This window comes from Anarhichas minor, unplaced genomic scaffold (assembly GCF_050575085.1).
Source record: "Anarhichas minor isolate MPS153535 unplaced genomic scaffold, ASM5057508v1 ptg000040l, whole genome shotgun sequence".
In the NCBI taxonomy this organism is placed as follows: Eukaryota; Metazoa; Chordata; class Actinopteri; order Perciformes; family Anarhichadidae; genus Anarhichas; species Anarhichas minor.
The window spans coordinates 4570060-4597402 of NW_027466486.1; the positions used below are offsets into that span (position 1 = coordinate 4570060).

At 42.2% G+C, this 27343-nt stretch overlaps 1 protein-coding gene across 2 annotated transcripts; it reads left to right on the forward strand.

Annotated features, from left to right (window-relative positions):
- The first annotated feature begins 1621 nt into the window (after positions 1-1621).
- uggt1 (UDP-glucose glycoprotein glucosyltransferase 1) lies at positions 1622-26319 on the forward strand. Of its 2 annotated transcripts, XM_076108471.1 has the most exons (41): positions 1622-1681; positions 3547-3685; positions 4004-4083; positions 4408-4538; positions 4641-4753; positions 4841-5015; positions 6265-6361; positions 6479-6557; positions 6871-6971; positions 9322-9421; positions 9528-9588; positions 10907-10998; positions 11272-11422; positions 11916-12035; positions 12124-12209; positions 12553-12688; positions 12844-12975; positions 13557-13721; positions 14350-14470; positions 14692-14790; positions 15007-15030; positions 15548-15642; positions 16990-17196; positions 17397-17528; positions 17673-17803; positions 17913-18008; positions 18303-18405; positions 18509-18588; positions 19483-19672; positions 19884-20042; positions 20205-20290; positions 20410-20494; positions 20762-20850; positions 21733-21837; positions 21972-22056; positions 22486-22668; positions 22942-23102; positions 23542-23656; positions 24173-24289; positions 24750-24894; positions 25012-26319. In XM_076108471.1, exons 1-41 carry the CDS (start codon positions 1651-1653, stop codon positions 25029-25031), a joined length of 4617 nt encoding a protein of 1538 aa, XP_075964586.1. In that variant the 5' UTR covers positions 1622-1650; the 3' UTR covers positions 25032-26319. The 2 variants fall into 2 exon arrangements, with proteins under 2 accessions (XP_075964586.1, XP_075964587.1); XM_076108472.1 differs by lacking the exon at positions 15007-15030.
- Positions 26320-27343: the final 1024 nt, after the last annotated feature.

A 27343-nucleotide genomic window follows, 5' to 3' on the forward strand; every position in this document is an offset into this window, starting at 1 on the left:
GTGTCGTGTGCACTTCATAGTGAAGGTCAAATCCAGCAGGATAATTAATGTCGTTGCTTTTTATATAATGTCAAATCAAACCCTGGAACTACTCCCTCTGGAGGATCAGCTGTCCAATTTAATTTAGGCTGCAGAGCGAGTAAATGAAAAAAAGCAAGACCCACGTTTCCACACCCTGGGACAGAGTCTCCTGTTCATCTTCTTTTATCAAGACCACACAACAGGTGACACTTTTTTTTTACCAACCTGCCCCGAAGGAAGGAAGATACAGCCTATCACACAACCTCAGGTAAGGCTTTACAAAATGGACCCGAGGAATCCCAGGTGCCTTTTGCAAAATGAGAGGGATTTCACTTTCTCTACTTTTTCATTACCACATAACAAATACTGTTGACTAAAGGGACAGCTTTGGCTTATTCTAATTACAGGATTTATTTCCCATGGCTATCACACCATGCATACAGCAACGTTCATTTCCATTTCTCAAATTGACATGCTGTTTTCTCAGGTCCCATATATATATATATCTCTACCTAAACATATCTACATGCACACAGTTATACACAACCCATTTTCTGTAATCTTTCTCCATTTAAATATCAAATCCATCCTAAAATTGTATTCAATTATATATATTATGTTATACAGCTCAGCTTTAATAGTGTTTATTATGTATATTGTGTTCATTTTGTTACATAAATAAATACAAAAATAAATGATTGCTGTGCTGCTTTGTATAGACGCCTCTCTTTAAAAATGATAAACACAAGATGTGTGTTTTAACATACTTGGGTTTATGGGAGCCATGTGACTTTAATGATCCTGTAAATCTGCACCATAGACTGTAAAAACAGCATCATGGAGACATTATTTGTTTCACACCTGTAAGGGCTGTAAACAAATTTCCAGGAAACTATAAAGCCTGCCGCTAATGAAGTGTCGAAATGACCAGCTCGATAAAAGTGACACCTGCCCTGATTTGTAGCTGGAGAGACAGTTGTGTATGTCACTAAATATTGATTTTACTGTCCAAAATCACTGGAATGGTACAATGTAAATTATGTTTGGGGTGGGGGTTTTCCTATAACTGATACAAATAACGACTGACCACAGCTAAGCATACATTTTATATTTGATATATAACAATCCAGTGATGAGATCTGTTGTCATGGATCATGTCTTTCCAGCCACTTACATCTCTATTCTTAAATACAGTAAAGGTCTAATTTCTAGCAGGGATAGTTTTATGATTTATCAGTCTAACAATTTTTTTTAAATAAATGTTGGCTGCAAACATGTTATTTCTTCTCCAAATGCTTATTTTTAGTATCATTATTCTCTTGAATAATTGTTTTTTTAATTGGGTAAATAAAAAAGGTATTATATTTAAGTAGCGTTATGTTATGTGGGGGGAGGCATTGCTCAGGCGGTAATGTTAATCGCTAGATTAGCTTCAGTTTCCTCATACTTCAGTCTTTAATTATTTCTGACTGAAATGGACTATTTTGTGTTCAAGTCACGTTGTTGTTAAATAGTTTAATGCTCGGAGGATTCATGACCACTGTTTGGGAGGATTTGGTCATTTTGAACAGGCAGCATTGCGGTTACCTATCTGGAAGGACCCACTCACTCGTCAGTAGCTAGTGCATCATGACTGTAGGAAGCTACGGAGCCGGCTTCGGTGAGAATATATCATTCACTTATTGTGTGATGAAGCTATAAACGACTGCATCCGAAGCTGAGTGTTATTGTTTTTTATAGAGTACGGCATTAGCTAACGGAGAGTAAACCGAAACAAGTCAAAATCGTGGGTTTTTCCTTGTTGTGTAGCAGGAGTTAGCTAGCTTACTACGTCTTTTTGGGCTAACGTCAATAATCAGGAAGCGTTACGCTCGCTGTGATTCACCAACGGTTTACTGGTTCTGGATGTAACTGTAACCGATATCAGTGCAGGTCACTGAAACATATTAGAAACACAGTGACGCTGTTTTAACAGCTCTGAGGATTGTCATTGAAACAAGCCGGAAGTACGAACTGTGCGCTCATTGGACGCAGGAGCCACGCTAAACTTTCCTATTGGTCAGAGATTCATTCAGCGTTTTGTTTACAATTATAGTAATAGTAGTACAACTATAGAGCTGCAAATATTACTCAATTACTTCATCGACTTGAATGTGAGAACTTGTAGCTTTTCCTCGTCTAAACATGATTAAAAACGGATTAACTTTGGTGTGTTTGACATGTCACCGTGGGCTCTATTGTTGTGTTGGTCTGGCTCTACCTAGCCCCAGGTTCACTCTGCATCAAACAGTGATTTGGGAAGATGCACAATGTGAGCACGATATTAACTAATATAAACTAACTTAAAGTAAGGGTCTTGGGACTGGGCTATGGCATATTGGAACAATGCCCACACTTATTGATATTTTACTTGTGTTGTAAAACAACTGTAGCGTGTCTAAAGCATCTCCTGTGACCAGATGTTGCCTCCCTCTCGTATCTCACTGAGAATGACCACCGCTGAGTATAAAGCTATACACGTTGCGTTCAGACGCACAGCTAGCAAACAGGCTTCAAGGTGATGCTCATGAAGGGGTATGGCGAAGGTAAATGTGTAGTATCCTAATGTGTTTGGCAAGTATGTCATTGTTTGTCAATGTGGCTGAAATCTAGTATTACGATGTTAGTATATACAGACAGAAAATAACAGATAAAACTAGAAAGGTGCACTCAGAGGAGTGCAGATCTCCAACAGGTGTGAATAAAACTCTCTAAAACAAGCGGCCATGTAACATGATACAAGCAATGGGCTCAAAGTCGTTATATAGTATATTTCATACAATCATGCCAAAACACAAAGGTAAACTCCAGCAGGAGGCGACTCCTCTGGTTGCAAAAAGAAGTCCGATTGTATTGAAGTCTATGAGAAAAATGACTTTATCGCTCACTTGATTTATTCCCTCAGTAAACATTGTAAACATGAGTCAATGGTCTCAATCACCAGTTTCAAGTCTTCTTCAATACAGCATGTTCATTTAGTAAATCATGGTCCCAATTAGAGTAAAATAGACAATAAAGCAGAGTATACTTTAGGGCGGGCCACCCTGTGACAGGTTGCAAACTATCGTATTCAAACAATCAAGCAAAAACTTCAATAACTGACTATATTTTAAATTGACTGAAATCAATAATTTGGACCAGAGACATTTGTAGAATGCCAACATGATACGACTCTGCTTAAAGTTAATAAAGGGTAATAATCAATTGTTGCCCAGCCCAGATACCCACACATCAAAGATGAACAGTTGAGTGTTTCACATGTGGACTGATTCTCTGGATCCCTGTGCTCCCTCAGTGTGCAGTCGCACACATTTCAGATGTCCATGTGTCTCCCAAGATGCTTTTTTTTGTGCCGTATATATAAACAGGACGGAGCTTTCCTCCCTGGCTGTGTAACACATATTCTAGCTCTCATTATCCTGTCAGTTCTCTGACTCTCCAACTCATTTGCCCCCCCCCCCCCCCCCCCCCCCACTCATCTCTCAGGTGGAGGCTTGAGGATGTGGCTTCTCTGGGTCCTGCTGCTGTCGCTGATGTCTGCAGTATCTGCGGATGCAGACTCCAAGGCTGTCACCACCACCCTCACAACCAAATGGGAAGATACCCCTCTGCTGCTGGAGGCCAGGTACGATACCGCACCGCTCAGTAGTAGCAGCCATTTAACCACATTACATCTTACGTTACATTTGGGAAGCGGATAATAAATAAATCAATGTCCTGAGGGCATGTGGGGTGATTAGTGAGGATGTCCTCCCAGTGAGTTTAAACTCTCACTGATGCTAATAGCCAGATGATAATATAATAGTACTATGTGCTCTGACTTTGGCGAGCAAACAAAACAAAAAAAAAGTCTATTTTTATTATTCATCTAATTGTAGCTGTTAACAACATACAGACAGTAAGTGTGCACAGCTTATTAAATTGCCACCTTCCTCTTCCTCAGCGAGTTTCTGGCAGAGGAGAGCCAGGAGAAGTTCTGGGACTTTGTGGAGGCCAATCAGAACATAGAAGGAGAGCATGATGGTAAAGTAAAGCTGCTTCAGCCACTCTTGACCAGTTTCCACTTTCACTCTCTGTGCCGGGAGCAGCTGAATTAATGATGTGTATGAAAGCCTCTTGGAAGCAACTGCAGTGTCAGTGTTTTGGCCAAACACTGATGCGAGCAGCAACATGATGGAACAAAGCTGCAAACTGTATTTTTATTCTGTTTATTTGTGTCAAAACAGTTAAACCGTAACTCCTGTGACAGATTTAAAGAATGTAAAACAGTTAAACAGAGTGAGATAAAGACTGACCGAACACACTGTTGACGCATTACTTCTGTTTGTGGTTGTTGTCCACATGCAGACACAGATCAGGCCTACTATGACCTGATCGTAAAGAAAGCTGGTGCCTTGCTCAGCTCCGTCCAGGTGAACATGCTCAAGTTCGCCCTCTCCCTGAGAGCCTACTCTTCAACAGTACACTCCTTCCAGCAGGTAACGGGAGGATGCTTTGCTTTTGTGTTTGAAGGCCTGTACATGCATGTGAGGAGTGAATGTGAGTGAAAGATCCTGCTGGCCTTTTTGTTGTGTTTTTAGATCGCGTCCAATGAGCGTCCTCCAGCTGGCTGCTCAGCATTTTTCAGCGTCCATGGAGAAAAGACGTGTGACGAAGAAGGTTTAGGAGCATTGCTGAAAACCGCACTGTCGAGGTAATTACGGACGCATTGCAGTCAGGCACGAGGGAGATAAACCAGTAAAATAACGACTTATAACTGACTTCACCGTCTCTCTTTCAGGCCAAAGCCATTCCTTTTCAAAGGCGATCACAAATACCCAGGATCAAATCCAGAAGCTCCCGTTGTCATTCTGTACGCTGAGATGGGGAAAGAGGATTTCCAGAGGCTTCATGAAGTCATATCGTCCAAAGTCCACGAAGGCCTGGCGACTTATGTGCTCCGCCACTACCTAGCTGTAGGTGTTTCTCACACTCTTATGACAAGGGTAACTTTAAATGGTGGATGCAGTAATACAGTACACAATGACACAACTGCAGTAAAAAGCTAGCAGTATATCATATATATACAGTCTGTGTGTGCAAGCAGCAACGACTAATGTTGCTTTGGTGCAGTGTAAGATGAGGACGTTGCACTAGATACAGTTAACAGCATCTAATAAAGAGGTGTAGGGGAAAAAAACGAAACAATTTGAGCATGAAAGATACAAATACATCTCCACACAATCACACACACCCATTAGATGAGTGCTTGTCCGCATACACATTACATCTGAATGTGTTTGAGCTGTTTCCTCATTTGCACTTACTCAGAAATACCAAAACAACTAAAGGTTACAAATCGATGCACTACTACTGCATGTCGATTACTTACCAAGTCTCCATTGTTACCATTGTGGGTTTCAATGTGACTTTTGTTAAGTGTTGTCCTTGTGACCAGAGAGGTTGTCAGGTCAAATCCCAAAGTTTCTTTTTGGTGTGTAGAAGTACTGCACAGCCCCCACGACCAAAGATACTGATTGTACCTGTTAGTGAACGTGAAGCAGGGTGTTGATTTAAAAAAAAAAAAAAACAGCACTTGTGCTTTTATTTGTCTTTATCTTTATAAGAAAACTCTACCGTTTAATTGGGCTTCTCAGTCTCACCTGAGATGAGAAGTGCTTCTCCAAGTCATTATGTCAGGTTGAAGTTTGATTGCTTCTTCCCTCGCATGCAAATAGAGCCGATAAGTTTGCTTTCCCCCTGTAATTATGCAAATGTATTCCCACCATCTGTCTGTTAGGCACGAAGTCCTGTGCACGAAAGAGGTTGTAACACTTTTGCGCTTTTTATTTTTACTTCAACGCTTCGGGGCCAATCAGGGTTACAGTTAATGTCTCCAGCACTTAGCCAGCAACAGCTGGTTGTCTGCACTTGAAAGCTGTCAAAGTTGTGTGCAAGCACGTTTGTTTGTGATGCAAGTGAGACGCTTGTTTTGTTTACGACAGAGAAGAAGATGTGTTCAAAGAAGTTTACAACAGCCGAAGCCGCTCGGGCAAATATAGACAGAAAACATTAAGTTCACTACGAGTGTAGCTGCAATTAAATACTACCTGATCTCTCGCTGAATAAAAGCACATCAAGGAATCTCACACACCCGTGATAGAGAAAAGGACGACTTCTCCCTCTCATCGTTTTTTTTAACAATGCTTCCTCCTTTCCCTCCAGAATCCAGGTGAGAAGAAAGTCTATCTGTCGGGGTACGGAGTGGAGCTGGCCATCAAAAGCCAGGAGTACAAGGCAAAGGACGACACACAAGTCCAAGGTGCGCACACACACACACACACACACACACACACACTATCGATACACACATGCCCACGATGGTGTAACCCTGGAGGAGTCCTCATGTGAATAACGAGTTCATTGATTGTGGTTTCAGGGGCGGACGTGAACGCTACGGTGATGGGAGAGAACGATCCAGTGGACGAGGTCCAGGGGTTCCTTTTTGGCAAACTGAAGTGAGTGACTCCGCGTCAGCGCAAGGTTTAAAAACTCAAAGCTGGGATCAGCTCCAGGAGAAAGAGCACCACGCTCCACACCAGCCGAGCCCTTTTCTTCCCCTTCTTTTTTTCCTCTACAATTTCCTCCCTCAAAGTGCTGACCGTAAACCCTTTATGTCTGATTAACTAACCTCAAAATAAACAAATCAATATGTAAATCTGACAACTCACTCGAAATGAGCAATTAGGGCATTTAGCAGATGCAATTACTCTCTCTCTCTCTCTCTCTCTCTCTCTCTCTCTCTCTCTCTCTCTCTTGTTCTCTCACCAGGACGGTTTACCCAGAGCTTAAAGAGCAGTTGAAGGAGTTGAGGAAACATTTGGTCGAAAGCACCAATGACATGGCCCCTTTGAAAGTCTGGCAAATGCAAGGTGGGTCTCTTCTCCAACTCCTGCGAAGTTTCTGATTTTATTCCATTATTGGATGTGTGTAGATACAAACAGTCCATGTCAGAGATATCAGCATTACATCCCTTATAAATACAAACAGATATGTAAAAGTGTCCGAGCCAATGAATGAATGCGAGGCGCTCTGAGCACCAAAGCTGAACACTTCCTCGGCTTACTGTTAACACCGGCTGGCATTATTCCTGTCACTTTTCGTTTTGAGCGAATTGATTTTATGATCCTGTAAATGCGCCCGCAGGACTTGGACGGAGCTCTGTGTCCATTGGCTTCACAGCCACAGTTGACAAGAGATAATTATTTCTAATAGCAGAAATCCCAACCCCATCAAAATATGATCCATTTCTTCCAGAGGTCTACCTCTCCTTAGAATTTCATAGAAATCTGTGGGAACGTTTTTACAGATTCTCTGCTTTAAACCACAAAGTCAGACTGTGCAGCCAAACTTTGTTTTACATCCAAAGAACTCTTTAAACAGCTCCACCGTGACAAACTATTCTTACATTATTGCTACTTTATGTAATACAAAACGCATGTTTCGGCATAACTAATTTAATATTTTAAGAATCTTTTGCTCATAACACCTCTGTATTTTTACTCGAGTACACCGTTAAAAGGCAGGACCCCCTGAGTGTAGTGAATTTTGCAAAGGTTATTATGAAATCAATTTTCATTTGTAGGAGAAAGAACGTGTTATTTCCTCTTTCAAACGTTTGATTGCCTCGCTCTCAGTAAAGGATCTGCATACTTCAATATCTTCAAAGTGTTAAAATATGATGCACAAGACATTGAATATGTCAGTCAGCGTAAACATCACAGAGCTGCAGCATGTGTGTAGACCTGTTTGATGCTGTCACACAGTGTGGAATAACTCACTAATTAAATGGAGCAGAAAGTGATCCCCTTGATGTAAAATGAGAGCAACATTTTGATTTAGTTTTCTGTGGATTCAAACGCATAAATTAAACTCTTAAATTGTTCTACTACACTACATTTGATTTATTTTTGTATAAAAACAGTTTTAAATCTTTCTTGTAATCATTCCGTGGCGCACAAAAAAAGCATTTGCAGTTATAACTAATTACTTTGAGAGAATTTGCGTCCCAGTTGTTGACGTGCCGTCGCTGGTTTCATTAGTTTGATTTATTCTACTTATGCGCTGATCATGAATGAACAAACAGAACTTAATATAGGCTTGTGTTGCTTTTAACAGTGAGAGCAGTGAACCAAACACGCTGCGGAAAATTCATCAGTCTAGTTCTGTGATCAATGGATCAGCATCCTCTTCATACATTTGATATGAAGACATTGTCTGCTGCAGCATAAAAGCATTATTGATTAGGATGACATCATCTATTGGATTACGTATTTAAACACACTTTCGCAGTTTACATAGTTCAAAACAATTTCTTTCCACTATTCCTGGTTTATGTGCTTTTGCATGCAAATGTCTATCGTAGGCGTGAGGCCGCTTTGACTGTGGTGAATAAAGGATGCGAGAGTCGGTCGAACTCCGCTGTCAAACATGCCATGTGGGCATCTGTCTTTATCTCCTACCCCACTGGGGCTCGTTATCTCCGCCTGTTTACAAAGAGAGGGAGACCTCCAGGGGCTAATAATCACACCAGCTACAACACCATTACGGCGATGCTCACTGCATTGAAATAGTCCTCACTATCTGCTTGCGAGCAAAACACTCTGTATGCTCTTACACGTTATCGTCTCTACACTCCTACATGTGTTTGATATATTCTAGTCTGTATTCTTAATCCTGCCTTAAAACCTTTTGAGATAGCCGAGGCAGTAATTAATGCCTCGGCTGCACGGACGAGCAGGTTAACATGGAATTATCTGCTAATTAATACGTTAATCAGCTTAACTGATGACTTTCTTTTGACCATGTTAACTACGTGGCTCCGGGGGTGTAAACGTCCATCGGTCGGTAGATGCGCCATTTTGGTCCAGAATGAAATAACAACAATAAGATGGCTTGCCATGACATTTTCTACACACATTCATGGCGACCAGACCATGTGCCCTGATGACTTCGGTGATTCTCAGACTTTCATGTCCCTCTTCAGGACGACATGTAATAAACTTAATGCTTCGGACACTTGAGCGTCCACTCTTTGTGAGTTTACAGACTGCTCATACTGCTTTTATTTTGTCGAAATGTTCTTTTCTGTGCTCTTCTGTCTCTCTACCCTCTTGTGTGTTTCCTCATCTCCTCTCTACTTTTGTCCACTCATCTCTTTTTTTGTTTTTTTGTTTTGCCCTCCTTGCCTCCCTACCCGTCCACCCACCCTTTCTTTCATAGATCTGAGTTTCCAGACAGCAGCTCGCATTCTTGCTGCTCCCGCTGTCGATGCCCTCACCGTTATGAAAGACCTGAGTCAGAACTTCCCCACCAAAGCCAGGTAAAGAAGAAACACTCGCACCGTAGCTTCAGTGAGAACTTTTGGTTTGCACAGATATCGACAAGTCTGCAGTGTTCTAGTTCTGTCTGCCCTTCTCCCCTCACAGGTCCATCACTAAAACAGTGGTCCACTCTGAGATACGCAAAGAGATTGACGATAACCAAAAGGTACGTTTGTTTGTCGATCATTCCTCTTAAAATATCCTCAAAAAAAACCACCAAACAGATTATCATAACGGGATAAGCCTGGCTTTTTTTTTCTCCCATATTTGTCTTATTTTCAATAAATCCCATGAAGAGACTTCTTTTTCACCAGAGATCACTTAAACAAGAATAATTAGAAATAGTAATCGCTGCTCTTCTATAAATTTGTTTAAATTGTTGCTAATGGAAACCCGGATAGTGACTTGACATCCTCTTCCCTTCCCCCGTCTTGTCTTTATGCAACATGCTGGTGCTTTTCCCCTCCTGCTGATTGTGTTGTCCGGTGGTCACGGATAATTTAGGTTTAGCTGTTTCCCAATCTAATCCAATAAAGAGGGAAAATAAAGAAAAGCACTAGATAGCGTTATTGCATGCAGCCTCACCCACGCACCCTCCTCCGCCTCGTAGCCGCCTTTAGGGAAATATCTCAAAATGAGAACTGCCCTTCCTGTTTTCCTTTCGTTCCTCTCACCTTTTTTATTATGTGATAAATTGCAAACAGCGTCTGACTTGAAAAGCGTTCAGTTTCTGACAATGTGTTTGGCTTTGCCCTGCTAATGGAATAAGTAATCACTCCGTTTCTTGTCAAATATTTTTTTCACTCCCCCCCCCCCTCCTCAAGCTGTGCTCACATTATCTTGGTGTGCAGACAGGAGTTTTGGGCGGGCGGTGGGGGTGAGCACCAAACGTCCTAATTACTGAATCGGTGATTCATTCAGCAGGCGCACTGAGTCCTGCAGCGCGAAATGATTATTGATTGAAGTAGTTTGGACACATGCACTTGCATGCAGACGTTTCTCTCTCTCTCTCACACACACACACACACACACACACACACACAGTATTTGTGTTAATCATGTCTTGTTGTAATTGCAGTGTCTGGAGTATGAATAATCTGACGTCTTTGTCTTTCCGTAATGAGATTTGACTGCGCCGGAACAACTTTGAGGTTTCCTTTGACATGTGCAGACACGCAGACACTCACACACAACTTCTCTGGATCGCGCGCACTCTAATAATTAGATTTGTTTAGTGTGGGGTTTGATTGTTCTAAACAGACCGACTTTAAACAGAGCTGTCAGTACTTGTTTGGAGCTGTAGGCGTTCCTTATTACGGCTTTGTGTTGACTGTTGCTTCTGGTTTTACGATGTAATTGACTTGGCGATGGCTGGCTTTGACGTTACCTGCTACACAGCGTGGCGATCTGCTCAGCAGGAGTTGAGTGGGGAGTTTAAGGGTTTGATGTCAACAGGATGTTTAGTAATGTTGACGTCTCTGTAGTTTTTCAAAGGAACTCTGGGCCTGCAGCCGGGGGATTCAGCCCTGTTCATCAACGGGCTGCATATAGATCTGGACACACAAGACATCTTCAGGTACACACACACACACACACACATCATTATCAATTAACATACGGTATATTATCAAACTGTTAATTGGCTGTGTAACATCCGTTTCTAACTAACCCATTTTCGTCATGTTTTGATTTATTTATTTTTGACAAACAATGAGCCCTGGGTGTACACCTCTTGCTGACATTGTCAGATGTCAGTAGTAGTGGTGGTGCTTTCCTTCTCATATTCAGTCATGAACATAAACATAAACACACACACTAACTGTAGAGGACCACACTCTGTCCCCTGCAGTGTGTTTGAGGTGCTGCGCAGTGAGGCGAGGGTGATGGAGGGTCTGCGCTCCCTGCACATCGACACGCCCTACATCCACGACATCCTGAAGCTCAACGTCCAGCCGTCTGACTCCGACTACGCTGTCGACATCCGTAACCCCGCCATCAGTGTAAGAGATCACAACGCCAAAACCAAAAATTAGCAGCCTTACCGAGACACTGATGCACGGTTGTGTTTTACTGCGTCAGTTCTTGTTCCCACATGTCCTGGAAATCCTTGAGCTGCTGCAACTCTGTAATGCAACGTTTGCCACGGAGTTCTAGTGGATTAGAAGTATGAGGTAGAAGAAAACGGAAATACTCAAATTCCTCAAAGCTGTACTTACGTACTCTACTTCAACAAGCGTACTTAGTTACTTTCCAGCACTGGATAATCAGCTCATTGTTTAAGTCATTCTTGAAGCAAAAATTACATAGATTCAGAAATAAATCACTTAACTGAGAATGATATAAGAAAGATTAATAGACAGTGAAAACTGTCATTAATTTGCAGCTCTAGTTTTTAACTAGCTGCAGTAAAATAATTTGTTATTGACACTGACCTGCTGTTGGGCTCATGGTGCTGCTTTCAAACATCTCCTAAAGTTTCCTTTCCTTTTTTAGTGGATTAACAACTTGGAAACGGACCACAAGTATAGCTCGTGGCCTTACAACGTGCAGGAGCTGCTCCGACCGACCTTCCCCGGAGTCATCAGGCAGATCCGCAAGAACTTCCACAATCTGGTCCGTCCACACCTGAATAATCAACCCCTTGTGAATCCAAATGGATCTGAATCATTAACGTGTGTGTGTGTGTGTGTGGGAATTGCAGGTGATCATTCTGGACCCAACTCAGGAGAACACTGTTGAGCTGCTGAGTGTTGCAGAGATGTTCTACGCAAACAACATCCCACTCAGGTTTGTTGGTGTCGTCGGGGATGCGGTGAGCTGTAAACTATCCGGAGATTAGACGTGGATATTTTAGTGGCTTTTAGAATAGATTCCATTACATGTTTAATTGCTTTACAGCAGAACAGTTGCAGTCATGCGGGTTGTTAAAATCCATTTTAATTTAGGAGTTTCGTCAGGCAGCTGGTGAGGAGACCTTTGATACCTCCCCGCATGTGGCGTCTTGGGACGGTCAGCTTGTTTGAATGCTGATGAAGCAGACGGCGCACACGCTCTGCATTTTAACCGTCCAATAAACACACACGAGTCTGTTTTTTTTTTTTTTAGAAACTTCATTTGTCGTGTGTTTTAGGATCGGGCTGGTGTTTGTGGTGTCGGATGAAGATGACATAGACGGCATGCAGGATCCAGGTGTGGCGCTGGTCCGAGCCTACAACTACATCAGCGACGAGGTGGACAGTCAGAGTGCATTTGAAGCTGTCATCTCGGTGAGTCGACCTGAACACTGATGGAGAACGGGTTCTTGTAAAAACACAAACTCAAGTTTTGCTCTAAGAAATGGTAACGTTGTGTTACTTTTGTCTAACTCATATTCTGCACCCTCTTCTGTTCCTTCGGTTCCTATTTCCTCATGTCCTTCTAGATATTTAACCAGGTGGCTATCGGTGGAAAGCTGAGTGTTGGGGATGTGGTGAAGGTGCTGGAGAAGAGGTTCCCCTATGTGGAGGTCAGCAGCGTCCTGGGAGCCGATTCAAGCTACGACAGCAACAGGAAGGTGAGACGGGCTGAATGTGATGTCGCTCTGCTGTGGTTACATTTATGTTCGTGTACAGATTAATGATGCGTGTTATGATGTGTTAATTGGTGAGCTTCAGAGGTTTTAACCTTAAAATGGTGTCAATTGAGGTGTTCCCCCCCCCCCTGGTTCCAGTGGTTGTGCTAAGCCAAGCCTGCTTGCTTTAGCTTCACATCTACTGCACAGAGATGAGAGTGGTATCGATCTTCCGATGTAATTCTACGGCAGAAAGGGAAATACATCTCCAAAATGTCAAACTGTTCCTTTTAAAAATGAGAACAATAAATTTAAAAAAAAAACAACAACAAGTAGACACATTATTGTACAGGCAACAGTGGACGAATCTTAGTTGGACGCACATAAGATCATCTAGGATGTTATTCCAAGGATGTGTAGTGTGTAGTGACAAAATGCATCTTCCCTGTGTTTTGAACTGCAGGCACGAGTCAGATAAGAGCTCTTGGTCCTAGTACAGTATCATTTAAAATTAGTTTTCGGACTTGGAGAGACTTGAGAACCGGTGTAATGTTCCTCACACCTTGTTCTTTCTCCTCTTTCAGGAAGCGGGTGCGTACTACCAGCAGACGGGGGTGGGCCCGCTGCCCGTGGTCATGTACAACGGCATACCTTACCAGCGGGAGCAGCTGGAACCGGACGAACTGGAGACGGTCACCATGCAGAAGATCCTGGAGACCACCTCCCTCTACCAGAGAGCCGTCTACCTGGTCAGTTAGAGCGCACACACACACACCTACACGCACACTTAGTTATACAGTGTGAGGGTTTCATTATCACCTGATTTAACTCTATTAAAAATGGTTTACTCTCATCAACAAGTTACTTAAGAACAAGGAACAACTTGCGTGTTTACTGAGAGTGATAATACCAGTGGCTGTATGTGCGAATTAGTTTTTTAATTTGCAACAAAGTTGAAAGAAAAATGAAACGAGTAGAATAGCTCCAGGTGATTTGTTTGGGAAGTAGACTCTCTTGGATTCTCGTGATTGATCATGTTTCTGTTGAGCTAGATCTCTGTCAGAATGCCATCTGCCGTGATTTCCTGTTTTAATGCCAGTCCAGCACTCTGAGGAGCCAAATGTTTGAATTGTTGTTACTCCTTGAAGCACAGTTCCAGCGGCAGAGTTTAGTTCAGTCGCTGTACCAGTTCAAGGGGTGAACATCTTCTTAGTCGTCAGTCTCGTTTTTCCTCATTTTTAATGTTTAATCCAAACTTGTTGGAGGAAAACTTTTCGGCGGATACACAAGTAATCAGTAGTTGAAGATATATTCAACGTGTGACGTTTGTGTCTGCGTTCCTTTAACATCCTGATTGTGTGCTCTTGTGGCTCGCAGGGGGAGCTGGCCACAGATCATGACGTCGTGGACTATATCATGAATCAGCCCAACGTTGTTCCTCGCATCAACCCCAGAGTGCTGTCCACCAGCAGAACATACCTGGATCTGTCTGATACCAGTAAGTACACATATGTACTATGTATATATGGACTAATGTTGTTCAGCCATTATTTCTACCTAATGATCAGATATTTTCCAGACACAAACGTATACAGGTAGTAGCTTTGCTACGAGTACACATTCACACGTGTACATCTTGGCAGTCTTAGAAAATATGATCTTTGGCATATTTTTTGCTACATGAGTTTCAGTTAATCCCATTTTTTTCTCTTCTTGCAGACAATTACTTTGTAGATGATTACACTCGCTTCTCGACTCTCGACACCAAAGAGAAGAGCACCGCTGTGGCCAACAGCATGAACTACATGACTAAGAAAGGTAACGGTGTACAGGACGGCCTCGCGAGACAGCTGGCTGTATAACAAACAAACTCTGAATGAGAATGCTTGTGCAGTTTTTTGTTGTTGTTGTTTCTAGTGAAGATAATTTAGTCACCTTCAAGTCTAAAATCTATCTTCGTGTATTCTCCTTCTGTCCTCTCCTCCTCCTCCTCTTCCTCCTGTTCATGTGATTTTAAAAATGTCCCTACATCAGGGATGACCACCACCAACAGGCATGGTAATCACACTTTTCCTCCGCATCACTCCTGCTCCTCATCACTTTTTTTCTTTCTGTTCTCTGTGCACTGCGCTGCTGGCAGTGTTTAGATTGGTTGGTGAATCCGCCACTACTCTCCCATCTGTTTCATTTCTCAAAGGAAACTAATTACTAATCAAGCATGTGATGATTGTGTATTAGGAAATCTGAAATATAAGCATCGCAAAATATGTTTACGTAACTGCTCACTAAGTTCTAACATAGCTTTTTTCTTTAATTTTTAGGAGAGCATGTGTCATTTAGTTCCAGCTGCATGGAGAATGAGATAGATGAGAGAAAATTCAAGTGTGAAGATTTTGGGAGCAGATTATACCAAGAACATAGATACTATTTCATGTTTTATTCTTGCAGCTAAGTATGCTACCCACATAGAGACTTTATCTCCACCAAAACATGGTGGCCCATCTCCTTAGCCTCATGTGTCGCCACACCTCGTTCATTTATTCTGACCGCCTGTTTATTCCTTTGTGGTTGTCAGATGATGGCTACGTCCGCCCTGTGACCTTCTGGGTGGTCGCAGACTTTGACAAGCCCTCGGGACGTCAGCTCCTTTATGACGCCATCAGACACATGGTACGACATCTTTTTATACTGTCTCTGTAGGCGGGACCTTCGGTTTATTATTGTAGTTTTATTGTCGAGACAATGAACATATTTCTCTCTGAAATATTCTTGTCCAAATGAATGATTTCAAACAAATTCCTCCGTCAAAAGCTGAACAGTAACGACGTAAAGTTCTGGTTCCTGGATGATGGGCCAAAAAGGTCTTGCTAAAAACACCCCGTCTCCGTAAAACCACCGTGTGTTCTTACACTTCAGTTTCTGTACAGATCAAACACACAAATGAAGAATTTATCTAATTCTAAAGTACCGTATTTTCCGCACTATAAGGCGCACTTAAAAGCCTTTAATTTTCTCAAAAAACGACAGTGCGCCTTGTAATCCGGAGCGCCTTATATATGGATCAATTGGTTAATTGGTTGATCCATACTGGTTGTACACGGCGCTCTGTCAAAATGTTTCAGTACGACTGGTAAACTACAAAGCCGCACCGCGGTAAACACCGGTACTGTGCTTACTCCTAGTCCAACACCACTTGTGTGTATAAAGACCCCAAAATGGCACCTTTCAAGAGACACGCTTACGACGCTATTCTATTCTATGCGCCTTATAATCCGGTGCGCCCTATATATAAAAACAGTTCTAAAATAGGCCATTCATTGAAGGTGCGCCTTATAATCCGGTGCGCTTTATAGTGCGGAAAATACGGTAATCAAAGGATTGATTAATAACCTATGTGACGTACATACATTTGCCTTAATAATGAGGATGGAATAATATTGTTATTCATTTTGCGGTGTTGATTTTAACCACACCTCTTAGCCCGACTATCCTGCAAACTGTAGGATTTAAGCTGTGACAGTGTCGGTGTATATTGTAATTAAATAAGGAACACCTTGATGATAATAATAATACCTTACAGGCACAGTTAAAATAATAAGTTAATACTGAAAAATTGTCACCAGTGCAAAACTCAATGTAGAGACAAAATCTGACTGAATATCCCAGTTTGAAAAGGTGAGTTTTAAAACATGATTTGAAGGTGGAGAGATATTTATTGTGACTGTCTGATGGGAGAGAGCTCTAAAGACGAGGGGCAGAACAGCTGAAGGCTCTAGTCTCCATGGTGGTCGAGCGAACAGATGGTGTGGCGAGCAGCTCAAGAGGATCTGAAAGTACGGGGAGGGTGAGCGCCCATGAAGAAGTTCAGAAAGATGCCAACGGGGGCACGCTTGTGAAGGGCCTTGACCAGAATATCTCAAAGTGTCATTATGTGTTTGGAAAGATCAGCTGTTTTGTTATTCTGCTCTCAGAGCCGTGACAGATCGTTCGCTAACACTCACACTCGCTCCACGACAGAAAACCAGCAACAACGTCCGACTGGGGATGATCAACAACCCGTCCGCCGCTCCGTCCGCCGAGACGAGCCGCGTGGCCCGAGCCATCTGGGCCGCCATGCAGACGCAGTCCGCCAACAATGCCAAGAACTTCATCACCAAGTTGGCGAAAGACGAGACCGCCGCTGCCCTGGAGAAGGGAGTCGACGTCGGGGAGTTCGCTGTCGGGGTGAGAGGGAGGCGGACGGCTTCATTCATCTATTCAGGGTCATGAATCACAATGATCATGTTTCATTCTGTCGTCTCTGTTGAAACACGTCGCCCTCGTCCGGCTTCCTGACTTGATAAACAACATTTATCCCTCATTTTGACTCTTAATTTTCCCTTTTATCCGCTGCTTACAAGTTTTTGTTTGTTTTTGTCCTTCAGGGTATGGATGTGTCATTGTTCAAGGATGCATACGAGGGTCCCAAATTTGACTTCCTGCGCTCCCACGCGGCCTACTGCCGAGACGTGCTCAAACTGAAGAAAGGACAAAATGCAGTCATCAGCAACGGAAGAGTGAGTCACAGTCTCGTTTCTTACACTGAATATATGGTCACATCCTGAACAAATATCGTTTGTATTTATGGATCAAATCTGCCTTTTTTTTTTAACCACAGTTACTGTAGCAATCCAATCAACACCTTTGTTTCCTGTTTACAGATTATCGGCCCACTGGAGGAAGACGAGCTGTTCAACCAGGATGACTTCCTGCTTCTGGAGAGCATCATCCTGAAAACATCTGGAGAGCGAATCAAAAGCAAAGTCCAACAATTTGGGATCGAGGAAGACCGGTATTTTATTTACCGTCATTGCATATATGTAGTTTTTCACAAGGTTTGAATCTTGAGTTTTTCGATTCTTGCGGTGTGTTGATGAATTTTAATGCCGAGTTTCTTTTAGGGCCAGCGACCTTGTGATGAAGGTGGACTCTCTGCTCTCCTCTCAGCCTAAGGGAGAGGCCCGGGTAGAGTATGACTTTGCCAATGACCGATACAGGTAAAGTAGCATTACATGCGCATAATTATTACAAGCAAGCCTTCTTGCCTGAGGGGAGACCCTGTTTTCCCGCAGGGTCGTGAGGTTTTTGCAATGTATTTTGCTGTGTTGTTTCTCTTTTTGGCAAATAATTATAAAATAAAAAGGCAAATGCTGTATTTGTCGCTTTGCATTTTTTGTGAATGCAGAATAAATAGTTGAAATCAGTGTGTCCTCTGCAGCCAGCAACAGCATTAAACAATCTGTAGTTTGTGTTTGCGTCACTTCACCGTTGATTTGCTGTTTTTTTGTCAGTGCTGTGAAGATCCGCCCAAAGGAGGGAGAGGTGTACTTCGATGTCGTCGCCGTGGTAGATCCCGTAACCAGAGACGCACAGAAACTAGCTCCTCTCCTGTTGGTGGGTTGAATCTTGTCTTCAGTCTTTCTCACTGATCGGTCCAGTTGATTTATTCGACCCTGTCCAGATGTTATGTCTCACCTGACCGTCTTCCCTCCTGCAGGTTCTGACGCAGCTGGTAAACGTCAACTTACGGGTCTTTATGAACTGCCAATCCAAACTGTCAGAAATGCCGCTCAAGAGGTGAGAACTGAACCTTGGTCCAATATATACGTGTGTCCCTGCTTTCTCTGGCTAGAGGTTTACCGTTCTTAATGTGCTTATTTTATGCCGTATTTATAGTCCGGATACATTTTTATTTTAACTATATAGTTGAAAGTGCACACACTAGTTTAAACATGTTGTATTTCTACTGACTCACAGGGACTCTGGTGTATAATCAGAAGCTCTTGTTTTGCAATGTTCCTATTTTTCTTTTCAGTCTGTTTTACAGAAGTCATTTATCAGATATCAGAGTCACATGAAGAGCTTGTTTGCTTTAAATTGTGATTAATAACGTAATTACTGTAATTGATCTAATTAATTAATTACTGTGCTCTTGCAGCAGGAAACATAATTGTATTGGATCTGTGTGGACTCGGGCTGCAACTAACAATCATTTTCATTATCAATAATCTGCCAGTTCTTTTCTAGATTGATAAATTAATCGTTTGGTTTTAAAAAAATGTCCGAATTAAGTAATAAAAAATGTCCATCCCAGTTCCTCAAAGTCCAACGTGAGGTCTTCAAATGTCTTGTTTTGTCAGATATTCACTTTTATATGATCTCGAACAGAGAACAGCATCATTTTCTACCATTTGGGGATTTGTTACTTAACCGATTTATAGATTATCAAAAAAAAAAGTTTAATTACTGGAGATTATATTTCTGTCGATTTGAATAATTGATTGACTAATCATTGCAGCTCTAGTGGGGAAACAAAACCAGTTTTAAAACTATTTTCACCAAACTCTTTTCCAGAGTTTTCAAACACATAATACTGTCTTTTTGGAGTTGGATGGAGTTTGCTCAGTTGTTGAATTCCTCAGGTACACGATGTGTTTTGGTGGGTAACATTGAGTGTAAACATTCTTCCAGTTTTTACCGCCACGTGTTGGAGCCCGAGGTGGCGTTTCAGGCCGACGGTAGTTTCTCCGCCGGCCCTCTGGCCAAGTTCCTGGACATGCCTCAGTCTCCTCTCTTCACCCTGAACATCAACACTCCCGAGAGCTGGATGGTGGAGTCTGTGCACACCCGGTACGACCTGGACAACATCTACCTGGAGGAGGTAAAGCAACGAGTTCTGTCTGGGTCCCATCAGCATCGACATGTGTGAAATATTTAAAAGTCTGACGTTATCTCCCCGCTCTATCCTGCTCTCTGAACCAATGTTTTACCGCTGCTCCAATGGTTCGTGTTTTAAAGTGTCATCAGTCATCAGCGGGTTTAACTGATATTGTTCTACTTACTTTGCTTGTCTGGACTCCATGTTCCTGCAGGTGGAGAACATTGTAGCTGCAGAGTACGAGTTGGAGCACCTTTTGTTGGAAGGCCATTGTTTTGACGTCAGCTCCGGCCAGCCGCCACGAGGCCTCCAGTTCACCCTGGGAACCGCCTCCGAGCCCGTCATCATGGACACAATAGTCATGGCGAACCTGGTGAGCTACCGATGAGTCTCAGAACACTTCTAGAGCAGAAAGTGGCTGATTTTTACAGTTTGTTGATACATTTTTATGCTTTTGTAGATGGAACACAGCTTATTTTCTAGATTTATTATTCTAGTCACAAACGCTGTTAATCTCTTGTCTTCTGCTCTTCAGGGTTACTTTCAGCTGAAGGCAAACCCGGGCGCCTGGATCCTGAAGATGAGGAAAGGACGCTCTGATGAAATCTACAAGATTTACAGGTGAGAACATGGAAAACTGGCTCTATGGTGTCGGAGAGTTACAATGCCTTAGTAGTCTTTGATCTACAAACTAGATGTTAACCTCCTGTTGTCCTGTCCTCGTCTTTCTTCTGTTGCAGCCATGACGGCACGGACTCTCCAGCGGAGTCCGATGACATTGTAGTCGTGCTGAACAACTTCAAGAGCCGGATCATAAAAGTCAAGGTGCGTTTACCTGACTGTCTGGTATAAAAGCCTGAAACTTGTGTTGCTTACTGTAATGTTTACCAGAAGGTCTTTACTTATTTCTAGTCTAATTTCTAGATATTTTTGTTTATTTTGAAAATGTATCTTTCGTACGACGACACCGTTTTGGTTCTCCATAGAATCTGAGCTAGAGAAGATATTGTTTAATCGCTGCATCACGTGGATTAATCACACGTTTAACTTTGGTTGTTCAGCTAATCGGGGTTCAAATTGTTTGTCGATCAGGTCCAGAAGAAACCAGACAAGTTCAACGAGGAGCTGCTGAGCGACGTGACCGAGGAGAACGACACCGGCTTCTGGAAATCTCTGACCAGGTGCAGCTTTGATTCAAAATGTCTCGTTACTAACTCTCAGATTAACCCTGAGATTGAAAACTTTTCGGTTCCAGAACAGCTGATCAGAGTTTGTTCAATAAATATGTAAATAAGAGTCAGAGGCTACATTTGAATCCAGTGGACGCAGAGATATTAATGCATTTATATGTGGACTGTGCACATCTATCTTTTAGTCAGAGAGGGTGTTTATAAGTTAACACATTCACGTTTTATTCAGTATTGTTTAATAATTCATTATCTACCAGATTATGAAGTGGTGGAATCTGACAATGTCTCAGGCCAGACGTTACATATTAAATATGTTTGTTCAGCTTTAATCTGATGAGGGGAAAAACACACAAAGGCCAGCAACTGAAAATTTAAAATATAGTTGAAGATGTCAAATATACATATTATTATTATTATTATTATTATTATTATTAATAGACACGAGAGACGTGATTGTAAACTCACAATCTGATCCAGTAATAATGTTTTGGATGATTTAAAATACAGTGGATTTTAAATGTCAGACATCTAATTGGATCTTGACTCGCTTTCAAACTACGTCCTACAGCTGCACCACACTCGGAAATATTAACATATAGTCTCCAGTGTTATAGGGATTATGTTCGATCGCTGACATCAGGTGATTTGACTCCGATGTAATTGTTGAATGTGAAGGCAAAATAAAGCAGTAACTTTAGATTTTGGTTTCTTTCTGTAATTGAAACCCCAGAGTTTCCCTCATCTCACCTCAGGGTTAACTAACTCCTAGTCTCACTGAACCTGCTCTCTGAAACAGGGCCCAAACAATTAATTCTTTGGATTTAAAGATTGAATCTATTTAAAACTATAACATTTGGTATTTTTGTCTTTCAGAGGGTTCACAGGTGGAGTCAAGACGGAGGAGCTGAAGCCGGAGAAGGACGACGTGATCAACATCTTCTCCGTGGCCTCGGGGCATCTGTACGAGCGCTTCCTCAGGTGAGCGTCAGAGATGTGAGGAGAGGAGGGGTTTGTTGTATCAACCAAAATAGATCAAAGCTGAGCTTCATTTGAGCGCCTTTGTTCTCCCGGTTCTGTTGCCACCAGTATTATTATCCTTCCTTTCCTCTCAGGATTATGATGCTGTCGGTTCTGAAAAACACCAAAACTCCCGTCAAGTTCTGGTTCCTCAAGAACTACCTGTCCCCGACGTTTAAGGTAGGATTTATTTACTTGGGGGGGGGGGGGGAACGAGCTGGCATATTATCATTTAGGAGATTTTCTCAGTCAGTCAGTGATGTGAGCTTCAAACAGAAGATCTGAAAATCAAGGTGAAACATGAAGCAGGGATTAGATTCTGAAGGAAATCTCCTGACGAACGAGGAGACTTCAGGGCTCTTCTTGGCTCGTTCATCATCATCATCACCCCTGTTTATGTGACTGTTTTAAGTTTTAAGCCTCATTTTCCTGCAATACGCTTCGCTTTCTGGCTTTTTATTTGTTAAAGTCACAGATTGTTTCGTATCTCAGATTCCCACTCAGCTCGTTTCCATAGTTAACTCCTTAATAGCTGTAGTTCAATGAATGCAGGCGATCGGCTCAAATCATGGTATAAAGGCCTGTTTTTGTTGTGTGGCCATTTTGCAGGAGTTCATCCCCCACATGGCACAGCAGTATGGTTTCCAGTACGAGCTGGTCCAGTACAAGTGGCCTCGCTGGCTACACCAACAGACCGAGAAGCAGAGGATCATCTGGGGCTACAAGATCCTGTTCCTGGATGTGCTGTTTCCTCTCGCTGTCGACAAGTTCCTGTTTGTGGACGCTGACCAGGTTAGCTCGCGCCGAGACGTACAACGTGTTTCATCCGTCCAAATATTTGTTCTTTTTTATTTACTTTTCAGATTGCAAGCTGATGCAATAAAAATTAATAAACTATCAACTGATAAATGTGAAAAAGACAGCACTAGTTATAATTTCTGGACTTCCTTTGAACTAAAGTTATCCAAACATTTCAGAAAATTGCAAGTTTTATGATTAGATCTGGTAAAATGTTGAACTGTCTCATGTTTCTTTCTGTCTCATGTCTCCTTCTCTCTCCTTCAGATTGTGCGAACAGACCTGAAGGAGCTGCGTGACTTCGACCTGGAGGGAGCTCCGTACGGTTACACTCCGTTCTGTGAGAGCCGGAGGGAGATGGACGGCTACCGCTTCTGGAAGTCCGGCTACTGGGCGAGCCACCTCGCTGGACGCAGATACCACATCAGGTACACACGACTCCGACAGCGCAGCCGAGTTCTAATAGTTTCCCTGAAACGTCCCTCGCACACACAGACGCGCTCTTAAGGCTGTTACAACGAGCGCACGTCAAAATGAACGACACTAAAGTGCAAAATACTCTCCTGCAAATATTGTCTAAGGCTTTTATTGTGAAAGGTAACAACGGTAGGAGTGGATCTCTGCTGCCTTTGTCCCCCGTTCCGCACAATGTGATTGGTAGATGTGAAAGCTCCGACAAATGGACCTTGTGTTCTGTGTGTTCTGTGTGTTCTGTGTGTTCTGTGTGTTCTGTGTGACAGCATTCATGACAAAATCAACAGTTAAAAGAAATCGCCCCTGGTGAAGGACGGCCTTTACTCTCTTATTGAATACATTTTTCATACTTTCATGCTTATGTCACGTGCTCCCGTTGTTCACCCTCTGCAGTGCGCTGTACGTGGTCGACCTGAAGAAGTTCAGGAAGATAGCTGCAGGAGATCGACTCAGAGGACAGTACCAGGGGCTCAGCCAGGACCCCAACAGCCTTTCAAACCTCGACCAGGTCCGGCTTCTCACTCGCTGTCCACATATTTCATCTCACTGTGCATTTGGGATCTGATTGTAAAGAATGAGGCTGTTTTTAAAGGACACGTTTGTTGCCTTTAATCTTTTTGTGTGTGGTTTTGAGAAGGTAGTGAAAACCTTCACCTATGTGAACCTTTTTGTGCCTCTGCTTATGATTTTATGACAACACAACGTGAATGCATCGTACAGCAGCCATCAGTCTCTAATGTCCTTGACATTATTATTATTAAATGTATTTATGTCAGGGCAGCAGAATGAGAGGGGGGGGTAAATTAAGAAGATGCTTTTTTTTTTTTTTTTTTGATGCTTGTCTGCATATTATAGATCAACCTTGATATCATGATTTTAAAGGTTTGACAAAGTTAAATGAATCTAAAGCTTTAACGTGCTGTTTCCTGGTTTGATTCAAACAAAGACATCACTGTAACAACTAAAAGAGTTCCCGTCTTTGCCGCCATCGTTAGTCTCATTGTCCGTCTTTTTTTTTTTTCAGGATCTGCCCAACAACATGATCCACCAGGTGCCCATCAAGTCTCTGCCTCAGGAGTGGCTGTGGTGTGAGACCTGGTGCGATGACAGCACCAAGAAGAGCGCCAAGACGATAGACCTGGTAACAACAGTTTGTCTGTCCGGAGACGTCGGCGATAGGATCGGGACGAAACGCTCAAAGAAAAGACAGAAGACACAGTGTCGTAGATCTGTAGCTCCCTGCACAGTTCAGCTGTGTTACCGAGTGAAGAGAGCGTCACGCCTCCGAACAGCCACTAGAGGGCAGACAGGCCGACTGAGAGGAAGTTATAGAGTACCGAGTCTGTGCATGAGTTCAAAAATCAAGTGATTCAGATACAAAAACAGCAAATCTTTCATTGAACAATATGTTTAGGGTTCAACTTTGGGTTAGATGCTAAATAGTGTTTGTTGAGCTGAAAAGTTATTTTGAAGATAATCTGAAATCACAGAGGCTGGAGCAGAGGACGATTATTTGCAACACAAGATGCAGCATTGTTCTTCTCACCTGTTGAGAGATTACCAAACCAAGTAGTAACACAGCTCAATGTTCCTGATTTCAGTGTAACAACCCCATGACCAAAGAGCCCAAGCTGCACGCCGCGGTGAGGATCGTGGCCGAGTGGACCGACTATGACCAGGAGATTAAACGTCTGCAGACCAGAGTCAAGGAGAAAGTAAACCACACGAAAACACCGCAAGACACAGGTACTGAACACGCCCAACACTCCAGTAAATATGGGCTGAAATAGAAAGAACACACGTCTGTTCTAACCCGAACACACTCGTCCACTTGACACGTCGTTTCTTTGTCTCTCTGTCCAGACGTCCACACAGAGTTGTGAGGATCCTGCAGCGGCTGTGATGAGGTGGTGAACTGGACTCTGTTTAAAGAGTTTAAAGAGGTTCCTCTCCTGCCTTGGCAGACTGCTGACGGACTGACCACAAACCAGCGCTAAATGGTTGAGACGGTTTTGTTTTTTTGTTCTTTTTATAACGTGTGAAGAGGAGTCGGGTTTAAGAGATTGTTCTGTGTGTGTGCGTGTGTGTGTGTGTGCGTGTGTGTGTGTGTGCGTGTGTGTGCGCAAGTGGTGAGAATGTCTTTTGTGAAGCGAATCATTAATATTTTTCAGTCTAGTTTTATTCCCCCTGTGATAGAAGTCAGTCTGTACGTTTGCACTGATTGGGATTCTGGTGTGGCCCGTGATTTAAAGCACAAAGGGGAAGAAGGACCGTAGAAGATCTCACTGCTGGTTAACTTTGGGTTTTGTTCTGAAACGTGTGTTGTTGGGAGGGATTTCTGTTCAGTCACGGGGAAAAAAACAAAGCTATTAGGCCTTCCTCTAAATTGGTTAAGGTTTACAATTAGACTGAGTTCATATGAAGGAGAACAATCATTGATAGTTCACCTTCAATACATTTCACACCTTAATACCAGAGCTGGGCAAGATGTTTGAAGTCAATATCATGACATTAATAAGTTCAGGGGTTTATATCCGCATCGCAAATTAATGCAAAATCACTTATAATCAGAAGGGTGTCACATGCAGGGAACTATGATCCCGTTATTCATCACCTCACAATTATCTGTTTGTTTATTTGTAGTTTACCACGAATTATAAATTGGGAAGCCCATAAAATGCTGAAATAATAGGCAAGTCTTACAAATGTAGGTCCTATCAACATATACATTATGTCCAGGGGGGGGATCCACGAGTCATCTTTTTATGAATCCCCTCAAACTGTAGGAGATGGTTAGTGCCCAACCTAAACTCCACAACACTTAAAGGGAACATGTATGGGATCACTGTTATGTTTACACTCATCATCTGGTATTTGACATAAAGATGAAGCACGAGACCAGCAGGCTCGATTGAATCCCCCGTTTATTCTGGATGCTAAACGTCACTGTGACTCTCAGGGAAAGATGTTTGAAGCTCGTGTGGGTTGCAGCATAAAATACAAACGTGAAGACGCGGGAGTGTTTGTGGTACTGTGAGGGAGGAGTCGCCATGATGTTAGAGTTGAGCTGAAAAATGTTAAACTTTTTGTTTCTTGGTTACACATCTGTTGATTTGTCAGGATCATCCTGTTTCACTTTTTGTTAAATAAAGATCCCCAATTAAGAAGTGATCCAGTGTGGCACCGATTCATGCATGTTTTAAGGTATTTGCCTAAAGATATTTCTTTACTTAATGTTTATGAATGTGCAAACTAACCCCAAAGGGGACCTCTGCAGTGCCACAGAGTACGTGGTAAAACTGGACAGACGCAATTCATTTAAACAGGCTGTAACACCTGAACACCGTGCGTTGCATGTGAAAGTATGAGAGACATGACCAGCGGACAGTGATGGATAAACAGTTGGCTAAAGATGATGGGTGAAGTGGTTAGCTAATAGTAGCGGCTACATGGCTGCAATATATAAGTATTGGATAAACAGTTGAAATGAGCTTAATGTAATGAATGACGGGTTGAATAAGTTAGCCTTTACCTTTAAGTTAGGCTAACTGTTGAATTAGGTCAAAAGATAATGATAGATAATTGATAAGAGGTTGAAATAGTTAGCTAACTATAATAAATGGATGAAGAGATTTTAAAATGTCATAAAGTCAGTATAAATTGTCATACAAAGTTAAAGCACAGTATGTCATAAGTTTCATTAAAAACAATCGTAGTATTGTAAGGCATCAAAAATGTCATCGTATATTGTGTCAAGAATTTCATGAATAAAGTCACACTATGGTTTGTCATAACATTTTCATGAAAACAATCATAATATAAGATGTTATCAAAAAAGTCTAACAAATCCTAGTATAGTATGTCGCGTAAAAATATTTTAAAATATTTTAAAAAGTCACAGCATAGTATGTCATAAGAAAGTTCATGAAAAAAAAAAGTGTTATATAAAAGTCATTGAACATGAAGTATATACTTTCACATAATTTAACCGTTTCATCCAGTTTAAAATCAAATTAAAACATGCAGAACAAGCTGGGTTTGTTGATGTCGTACATACGCCTGAAAGCAGGTTAGGAACTTGTGTTTTTCTGCACATGCAACGCTAGCGGCGTCCTGTTGATTCAGTCGTTAGGATGCAGATCGTATCGCGGTTTGATTCCGGCTTTAAATGCAAAAATAAATCTTAAAAGTGTAA